Genomic DNA, 10,487 nt, shown 5'->3' with positions numbered 1-10,487 from the left:
AACCTGGTCCACCTATGCTAAAGAAATGTTTGCCATTGTTCACGCAATTCACACATGGCGACCTTACTTACTCGGTCGGCGGTTCTTGATTCAAACTGATCAAAGAAGCCTTAAATACCTTTTGGAACAGCAGATTGTGACTCCAGAACAACAAAAGTGGGTCTCTAAGCTGCTTGGTTATGATTATGAAATCAGGTATAAACCGGGTAAAGAAAATGTCGCCGCCGATGCACTATCAAGAATTGCAGGGAGTCCTAGCCTTGATGCACTCTTCAGTCCACAGACCTCTTTATGGGATTCTTTAAGGGCAGCTGTTACTACACATCCCTACATGATTCAAATTGGGAAATTGGCTACCAGTAATCCGGGAAAACCATATTTGTGGAGAGCTGGGTTAATTCTTTACAAAAATCGGGTTGTCATTCCCCCTGATTCTGACTTAATTACTCAGATTTTACAGGAATTTCATGACTCCCCAAGCGGTGGACATTCTGGAGTTTTGAGGACTTGTAAGCGGATTGCTGCCCAGTTTTATTGGCCTTCTTTAAACAAATCAGTTAGTGACTATGTTGCTGCTTGTTCAATTTGTCAAAAGAATAAATCATCAACATCTTCACCGGCCGGTTTATTACAGCCTCTATCAATTCCTCATCAGGTTTGGGATGATATAACAATGGACTTCATTGAAGGTCTACCGTTGTCTAGTGGAAAAAATGCAATCCTGGTTGTTGTGGATCGTTTAAGCAAATATGCTCATTTCTTATCTTTAACGCATCCTTTTACTGCTAAATCAATTGCTGAGAAATTTGTTGAGGATGTTGTCAAGCTCCATGGGATGCCAAAATCCATTATCAGTGATCGTGATCCTATTTTTGTCAGTCATTTTTGGCGTGAATTTTTTAAATTGTCCGGCACCAAGTTGAACATGAGTTCTTCTTATCACCCAGAGACGGACGGCCAATCAGAGGTTGTGAACAGGTGTCTTGAACAATATTTGCGCTGTTTTGCTTCCCAACAGCCACGAAAATGGAGCTTTTATCTTCCTTGGGCTGAATTTTGGTATAACACTTCATATCATGTTTCTATTGGCATGACCCCTTTCTTAGCATTGTATGGCAGGCTTCCACCATCCATTCCACGATATGATGCGGGTTTGTCCCCTGTTCATGAGGCAGATCATGTTTTAACAAGTCGTGATGAAATTCTTCAGCAACTTAAAACTACACTTTCCCGTTCTATTCACCAAATGAAGCAAACGGCAGATGCAAAATGCAAGGATGTCGAATTCCAAGTTGGTGATTGGGTTTATCTAAAATTGCAGCCTTATCGTCAACAATCAATTGCCAAGAGAGCTTACCAGAAGCTGGCTTGCCGTTACTATGGGCCTTACAAGATTTTGGCTAAGTTTGGAAAAGTTGCTTATCAATTACAGTTACCTGAAGGTTCCAAAGTTCATCCTGTTTTTCATATTTCTTTGCTTAAAAAATATGTTGGTACAACTGCCCCAATATCAACAGATTTGCCTCAGTTCAATGATGATGGTAATGTTGTCTTGGAGCCTCAAGCGTTACTGGATACTAGATGGGTTAAACAGGGATCGCGTTTGGTGGAGGAGAGTCTTGTTCAGTGGAAGGGCTTGCCCACTGACGATGCTACATGGGAAAACACAGATGCTCTATTTGCAAGATTTTCTCCTTCGAACCTTGAGGACAAGGTTTTTGAAAATGGGGGAAGTAATGATAAGCCTCGGAGGACTAATCGAGTGGTTGTTCCAAATAGGAAGTATTTGGATTAATTATTTTGTTTTGAGTTGACTATTGCTGCTGAATATTTTTGCTGGTTTTTTCTATTTTTTTTAAATAAATCTTTGTAAGAACAAGTCATAGTTGATATCTTAACTGACTTGCATATTTTTAACTATTTTTTGGGGAATAATCTCTGTTAGTGGCCTGTGTATAGGACTGAGTTGTTAAATCTGTTAGTGGCCTGTGTATAGGACTGAGTTGTTAAAGTCCTACTGTTATTTAAGAAAGCTTGTATAGCAGCTAAGGGAATCAATGAAAATTACTCAAATTATTCTCAATTTAATTCTTTTCTTTTACAAGCTTTGACTGGGACCTATCAATATGAAAGGATCAAAGGCTTGCATCGATCAAAGGCTCAATAAATAAATAAAAAGAGAGAAAAAAAGAAAGAAAGAAAGGAGTTCATGTGTTGCATAACTCAACTTACACGTTGGAATCACCTATTGGCTAACCACGTTCTAGAGGCAATTGTTTATACCAAAAATAATTTTATTAAAGTTAATTACTTATTTTAAACCTTAACCTTTCCTTGTATAATTAATTTAATTAGGTATCTAAATAATATTTGTGGGTGATAATTTGAGATTTAAAAGCAGGTAGGTTAGAGCACGTGTGTGTTCATGCTTTTTTCTATTTTTTTAACTTTTTATTTTATAGTGATCCTACTACTGTATTACATGTTGCTATCATGCAGAGTTATACGTATAGACGTACTGTCTTTTTCTCTATCATCAGACTGCTATTTAATTCCTTCCGGCACCTGTCTTAATATGATTCCGGACACGTGTCGCTATCATACAGAGTTATACGTATGAACGTACTGTTTATTTCTCCATCATCATGCAGCTATTTAATTTCTTTCTGGTGTCTGTGTTAACATGATTCGAATGTGCAAAGGTACGTTCTCCACTGATCCATCAAATCAGGTGAACTAGATCTTTCTCCGTTAGGATTCGAATTCTATTTTATCCGATCTACTCTAACATAGCTTAGTCTGCATGCTAAAAAACAGACATATATATTAGGTTTTAATGGAACTACAGCCTAATTTTCTTATGTGAACTCGACTACGATCTGAGAGTAGAGCTCAATAATGGTCAGTGGAATAAGTCATGTAAGTCCACGAATAATTTTGTATTTCAGATGAGTTCAAGCTTATAGCAGACTCTCCATTTCTAATAATAGTGCTTAAAATTCCACCAAAGACTTCAGCCTTCTTAATTTTAATATCCCTTGGTGCTAAACTGATAATGCAAGCCAGTTATATTCCATAGCTTGGACTTATATCCTTCTTTTTCACACTCACCATTAAAATAATTTAATTAATTATTTATTTTTTTTACAAGGCAGAGTATGAAAGACTCAAATATAAATCTATTAAATAAATGATTATACTGTATTAAATTACAATAAAAAGAAAAGTGATAGAAAAATAGTTAGTAATGAATAAGGATGATTAGCATTATTTTCCTTCAAAGGAATGCAAAGCAAACCCCAAATTACTACATTTCCCTAGTGGAGGAGCCTCACCAATATGTGGGCCAACAACACACAACTGTAAGAGACAGTTGTGCTTCACTCCTCCTCTCATGTTTATTTTACTATTCACAAAAAAAAATTATTTAAAGAAAAGAGTTTAAATTACCCTTTTCTGTAATATTTTTTTTTTTAAAAATTAAATTTAAATGATCTCTTTACAAGCACGAGAATAATGTCCATTACTTGCATATATGGTGTTTGATTATTAGGGCAAGGAATAAGCCAAATGGGTTTTTATTTTTTATTTTTTGAAATGAATAAGTTATTTTTCTTAAATATAACTTAATTTTTTCTTTAATGATAAAAATAAATTTAATGATTGTATTAAATATTAAAGAATATGAAAAATATTTTAATTCAAACAAACCAAAGATTAATTTTTAAAATTTCCCATTCAGGATAAAAATTGATAAACTATTAAAAAACTCACAATATTGGAACCCAAATCTTATTATTATTTTAAATAATAAAATCTATTTTAAACTACTTAAAGATCTATCCTAGTAATATTTCAACTTATTTAATTTTATTTTTAATTAATAATCTAAATAAAAACATATTTTTGTTAATATATTTTTAGTATTAATATTTTTTCATATTTTATTTTTTAAATTAGACTATATAAAAATTTATAAATATTATTATAAAATATATAAATATTTTAATTTTAATTATAATTTAATTTTTATATTATTAAAAATAATATACTATTATTATTAATCGATTCGATTTAATTTTTTTAATTAAAATCAAATCAAAGCAAAATAACAGAAATTTTTAAAATTATAAACTGAATCGAATTGAAATAAATAAAAAATTAAATTAAAATTTTATTAATTTTTTCGAATTAAATTAATATTACTCAACGTATTAAGTAAAAAAGTTGAATTTTTTTTAAAAAAATAAAAAAATGTTAATATATTATTTTTGTGGGAAAAGAAATGTTAATAAAGACAAGGATAACATAGTAGTGAACATAATTGTGAACAAAAACATTTATTACCTCCCAGGCCTAAAAGAAAGTCCCACTCCATCAGCTTTATTCTAGCCTTTTACATGACTATGAAGACAATAAGCATTATCCCATTCTTCACAACTCAAATTTAAACTTTAATTTATTTAAATATTCTTTTAAACTTTGCATAAAAGAAAATTATTGAGGAGTAATAGCAAATTTCCATCTTAAAACGACTAAAATTACTTACTATTTCATTAAATAATAATAATAATAATAATAATACAATTTAAATCTTCCACAAAGAAAATACAACTGGCAAACAATCCCTCCAATTCAACGAGGGAACAAGAAAAGGTATCCAAATAACCCAGTGGGCCGATCTTTTTCCCCCTTTGTTGCTGCTATTCTTCCATAATTCCAAAAGCTGAAATCACCCCTCAGATGCAAACAACACACGCAGAGAGAGAGAGAGAGAGAAACCCAATCCTAAAGCAAAGAAATCATCAAAAACATCTAAATTCCAAACAAAAACAAGACTAAATATCACTTCTCAGATACAGACCCATTAGTGAGAATTCACATTTATTGCTGTTTCAGTCACTCCTTGGTGTTTTCTGTCTCGTTTCCATCGCCATTTTTAATTTCCATCCCAATCAAACCCAAATTTACATTAACCTCTCTCTCTCTTTCTTTCTCATTTGGCAATGCCAATGCTCGATGCCATCGGCTAAAGGACAATAAACATAGAGGTTAGAGAGAATTAAAACAAAATTATTCATGGCGACAGCAACTACTACTACTACCACAACTACTGCTACAACTACTAAAGCTCATCTTAAAGTTCAATCTCAGCCCACCAAGCCCAAACGCCGCAACTGCCGTGAAACTACCATTTCCTCCTCCGCTGCTACCACCGCCACTGCCATTGCTAATTCTAATAATTCTGACTCTGTTTCTGCTTCTGGGTATTCTTCCCATACTCAAAGCCGGAAACTTGAACGACCCAACATTGTCTCCCCTGATAACTCCTGGTGCTGTCCTGCTTCTATACCTATCTCTGCCCCATCTCCGCCTCCTCAACCCTGTCGTTTAACCGTGAGGGATTCTCACCCATTTCTTGATTCGCCGTCAACCTTCAAGATCCGCTTCTCTCCGGGAAGTCTATCGCCTGTCATGGACTTCACGCCCAACTCAGCTTCCACGATTACCGGCACTACAACCCTAGCCAATGGCAACCACTCTCCTCATGAGCCTTCTTCTTTCCCTTCGAGTTTCACGAAATTTAACACTGCACTCACCGCCGGTCTTCTGAACCCGATGTCGCCACCGCCGGATAAACCACGATCCAGTCCGACGCTTTTCGAGATGATGGCAAGCGAGCCGGAAATGCAACCCAGGAACCAGATCCCGATTAACAATGCTAACGTCACTGCTCGAAGCTCGCAGAACCCCCAAATGTCTGTTCAAGATAAGCAGACCCTAATTATGCAGCGAATAGCTGACATTTTGGGAAACAGAAGCCCTGGAAACCAGTTCAATGATGCGTCTTCAAGTGATGTCAAGCTGACATTGAGTTCCAAAGACGGAATTAGCGTGTCAATGAGCGTCCACAGGCAGATCCTGGTGGCACACAGCAGGTTTTTCGCTATGAAATTGTCGGATCGGTGGGCCAAGCAGCAGCGCTCGTCGGGGCCGTATGTAGTGGAGATTGCCGATTGCGATGATGTCGAGGTTTACATTGAGACTTTGAGGTTAATGTATTGCAAGGATCTCCGGAGAAAGCTCATGAAAGAGGATGTGAGTAGGGTACTTGGTATTTTGAAGGTAAGTGTCTTTATTTATTTTATTTTTATTTATTTGGTTTTAGGTACCATAGCTTCGTTTGGAGGATGGGAACTGTAGAAGTAGATAGGAGACCTGTAATTTTTTGGTTTTTTAAATGCTGATGTGGTTTGTTTGGTTGTTGAGAGACTGTGGAAATAGACAGTAAACCTAATGTTGAAAGCAATCTGTTTGGTTGTTTAGGAGATAGGGACATGATAGAAATGTGGTTGAACTAAGGTGCTGTTTTCCCCTTCTTTTTCTAGGTTGATTTTTGAATGATACAGATACATCCATTTACGTAGTTTAGAGTTTTTAGTTGGTTTTCTAGCCATATGCTGAAAACAGATAAGAACAGGACATTATGGATTCTTGCCTTTTTTATTGCTTGTTTTATTTTATCTTGGCTTTTGATCCTTTCTTGGCAATCAGAAAGGGTGGGTTGAGATTTTGAGGTACTGAATTTGTTGGTTCTTTATTAGGTTTCTGCAGCAATTGGGTTTGATGCTGGGGTTTTATCCTGCTTGGAGTACTTGGAAGCTGCTCCATGGGCTGAGGATGAAGAAGAGAAGGTGGCCTCACTGTTGTCAGAGCTCCGCCTTGAAGGAGTTGGAGCAGGAGAGGTCCTTAAGAGGGTGTCAGTAGAGGTCACTAATGGAACAGAAGAGAGTAGTGACAATGATGAACTGCTTCTCAAGCTTTTGCGTGTAGTTCTTGAAGGTAAAGATGAGAAAGCTAGGCGGGAGATGAAAGGGTTGGTATCAAAGATGCTTCGTGAGAATTCTTCACAGAATGATCTTCGAAAGGAATCCTTGTACTCAGCTTGTGATGGTTGTTTGCGATTGCTTCATAGCCATTTTCTTCAGGCAGCAGCAGGAGATTTGGAGGATATTGAACAGATAGCACGTCAAGCAGATAACCTGCATTGGATTTTGGATATTTTGATTGACAGACAGATTGCTGAAGATTTTCTGAAAACATGGGCATCTCAGTCAGAGTTGTCTGATGTGCATTCTAAAATTCCTGCTGTACACAGGTACGAGGTTAGCAGAGTTACAGCAAGGCTGTTTGTTGGGATTGGAAAGGGGCAACTGTTGGCTTCAAAGGAAGTGAGGTGCTTGCTTTTACAGACATGGTTGGTGCCATTTTATGATGACTTTGGGTGGATGAGGAGGGCATCTAAAGGCCTCGATCGACATCTAATTGAGGATGGCCTTAGTAACACAATTCTAACTCTACCTCTTGCTTGGCAGCAAGATATTTTACTGGCTTGGTTTAATAGGTTCTTGAACTCTGGTGAAGACTGTCCAAATATACAAAGGGGATTTGAGGTTTGGTGGAGAAGGGCTTTCTGGAGACGAAGTGGTGAGCAGGAAAGGACAAGGCCATTAAGAATCTCGAGTGCAACCATTGAGAACTCATGAAAAGATATGGACTTCATGGTGCATGAAATGGTTCCCTGAGGAGTTGGTCTCCTTTTAACTTGTCATGATGGATTTGACCCTGACTCTACACCAATAATTCTTGGATCAGTGCCTCTACTTTAGTCCACGCAAAGTCCCTCAACCCGGCCTGTTTTCCTATTTTCCTCCCTCCTTGCTGGTGCTTATTTCCCTCTCTTTTGCAGTCTCGCTCCCTAAAGCTCTTGCACCTTTGTTGCTGTTGGTGTTTTGTGGCCCCTCACTGCTGGTCACCTCTTGCACCTCTGTTGTTGTTGGTGATTCTGTATTGCTTCTCGCTCATTCCTGGTGCCTACTGCATACTGATTTCCTCGTTACAGGTGCAGCTGCTGCATGTCCTCTCAGTTCGAGTACTCTTATTGATTTTATTTCTGATTATGAACAATAGGAATAGTGTGATGTGAATTTTTGATGTACTTTAGAACATGTCTGGATATGGGGGTCAGTTGAATAGTTGATGATTAATCCATGGTTTTTGACTATTTGATTTTAATTTGTCTTTACTTTTAGTGTAGTTTGAGGCTTTGTTTCAGGTTGTAATGCAGTATGGAAAAATAAGGATCCTAGTACGATATAGGAATTTTGTTTATTGTAGAATTAGAAAATCTGGAGTAACCATTTAGGACGTTTATTATTTTTATCCTTTATTATTGTTATTATTATTTCCTAGTTTAAGTTATTTAATATTCCTAATTAGTTAGGATTTTGTTCCTAATTTGATTAGGTTTGTAAGCTCTATGAATAGACTAATTTTCCATTCTTTTGGTAGCTTTGGATTATGATAATTATTTGAGAATAATATGAGAATTAGTTCTCTTTTTCTTTGAGGATTTGTTCCTTAATTTGTCTTCTATTCTTTCTTGTTCTATATCAGGTTGTCCCTTGTTTCTTATTTTTCTGGTCTTGTCATGATTTAGGAAATTGGGGTTACCATTTACTAATATATATTTTTAGCTAGCTTCTAAACTTGGGTTACTGAGCTATAATACGGGAAATTGGGGTCATTAAGACTTCTAGTGCCCTTGATTGTAATGAATTGCTAATTAGAGAAGATGAGCAAGTTTAGTAATGGAGAATCCACATTTCTAGATATCACAAGAGATAGAGCAGTTGATAACGGGCAGTAAATAGATGCCAGTATATTTCTAGTGGTATCATGCCATTTGGCAGATCCAGCTTTTGAAAGAAGCTGCTATTTAGGTATTTAGTTACAGCACTTTGTCATCAAGCAGACCAGTAGGAGGATTTACTTTCCAACGGGTCTATGATCTTTTTATACCATGTTTGTAATTATGACCTGAATTCACATTGCTTTCCATACACTGTATTGTAAGCACAAGGACAAATAATGTATTGAATTGTATGCATAATCAGACATTAAAATTGTCTTATTAGTTCTTTCACCAATATGTAATTTTTTCTGTTACGAAGGACACATTTTGGTCTTAATAGTTATTGAACCTGAGTTAGTACCTCTAGCATAAGTCAGTCTTGCACCTAATCTTTAGCTTTTTTCCGTCTGCTTCAACACTTGATACTTCGGACAATTCTCATCATTTTAGCTTTATCACTTTAGGTTTTGCAAATTTTGTGAAGGTAAAGAAAATTCATTTTGTGGTGAGCTACTGAGCTTTAAATATTGTATACTTAATTAACTTTGGTTGGCTGCCCAATTTCTTGTCATTATGTTGTCGATGAAAGTTCTGAACATGCTTTGCTGAATGGAATTACCTCATTATACTGATGACAATTTTCAACTTGTAATGCTGAATATTGAATAACATGGTACCTTAATTATTACTTTAGTGACCGATTTTACATAAATATTCATACATATTTTAAGTGCTTAATGTTGAGCACAATGGTATTTATGCATTCCTTTGTGATTATTCTTTGAGGGAAATGATTTGTAGTGATTGCATTGTGTTTTTCATCTCTTGTTGAAATTTCTGCATTCCCTTGCCTCATTTTTAGTTGGTTTTCTTTTTGAGTTGGTCTACATTGCAAAAGGATCTCATAGATGAGCTTTGCATGCTTACAGCCTTCCTAAAGTTATTTAACCTTAGAAATAGACTGCTCCTGTTTTAGGTGGTCTTGCTTTTAGAAACTGTTTGCTCTTCTGTTACAACATAGAAAGATCAGATATTATTGGAGACTTTTGGTGTTCTTCCTTGTCACTGACATGTTTCTTATTTAAGAAAAAAAGTTGTTTACGGGTTCACTTTATGGGTATTTACTTTTGGGTGTTATTGGCTTCTTCTTGCAGCCCCTTTCAGCTGGCCATCACTGTGACTGACTCGCGATCTGTCTTTGCACCAACTCTCCAAAAGTTTGCAACGTCTGTGTTGATGATTTATGTACTGTTTTAGATACTGTCTTGTGGAAGAAAGTTAGCGCAAACCAATTGATTCTTTCCTCCTGTAAATTTTTGAGTATTGGCTTATAGAAATATTGATGATGTTCTTATTGTAATTTTGATCAATGTAATAGGCTATGGAAATGGTGCTTCTAAAATATCGTAAATTTGCAGGTATTCTATTCTAGCTATTCAATTTATGTATAAGCAATTTTCTGCAACAATTCCGTGATAATATTTTAGTTATAATAGACCATTGTCAAAAGGATTTTGGGTTTTCCCCCCCTTTTTTCTGGTTCCCTATAATTTTATTTGGCTAGGTCTTGTGACGATTGATTTATGTTTCTAGTATTGATGGACACAGGATAATCTGGGTGCGTGATGATTGATGTTGCATATGGGTTTAATTGAAATTTTAGGGAATCTGGTTTGAAGTTTGTTTGAAACTTGTGCATCTGTGTTTACTTTGTTCTTTCTTTTGAATGTTGATTTTCAAATGCATTTGGATACTGCACTGAAGTGAAAAGTTATTGATTGTTGAATTGGTT

At 35.9% G+C, this 10,487-nt stretch overlaps 1 protein-coding gene across 2 annotated transcripts; it reads left to right on the top strand.

Annotated features, from left to right (window-relative positions):
• The first annotated feature begins 4,661 nt into the window (after positions 1-4,661).
• Positions 4,662-10,135, top strand: LOC110627405 (BTB/POZ domain-containing protein At1g63850). 2 transcript variants are annotated; one of them, XR_002489880.2, is made up of 3 exons: positions 4,663-6,126; positions 6,606-7,903; positions 9,850-10,135. XR_002489880.2 is itself a non-coding variant. In XM_021773705.2 (2 exons), exons 1-2 carry the CDS (start codon positions 5,080-5,082, stop codon positions 7,545-7,547), a joined length of 1,989 nt encoding a protein of 662 aa, XP_021629397.1. In that variant the 5' UTR covers positions 4,662-5,079; the 3' UTR covers positions 7,548-8,076. The 2 variants fall into 2 exon arrangements, 1 of the variants encoding a protein (XP_021629397.1); XM_021773705.2 differs by lacking the exon at positions 9,850-10,135 and having other exon boundaries at positions 4,662-6,126; positions 6,606-8,076.
• Positions 10,136-10,487: the final 352 nt, after the last annotated feature.

This window comes from Manihot esculenta, chromosome 1 (assembly GCF_001659605.2).
Source record: "Manihot esculenta cultivar AM560-2 chromosome 1, M.esculenta_v8, whole genome shotgun sequence".
NCBI lineage: Eukaryota > Viridiplantae > Streptophyta > Magnoliopsida > Malpighiales > Euphorbiaceae > Manihot > Manihot esculenta.
This window is presented reverse-complemented; position numbering and strand designations above follow the sequence as displayed.

Excerpts from the sequence above, each read along its gene's own strand:
- LOC110627405 (XM_021773705.2), top strand. The coding sequence starts at position 5,080 with ATGGCGACAGCAACTACTACTACTACCACAACTACTGCTACAACTACT. Across the intron at positions 6,127-6,605 it reads GGGTACTTGGTATTTTGAAG|GTTTCTGCAGCAATTGGGTT; the intron begins GTAAGTGTCTTT and ends GTTCTTTATTAG.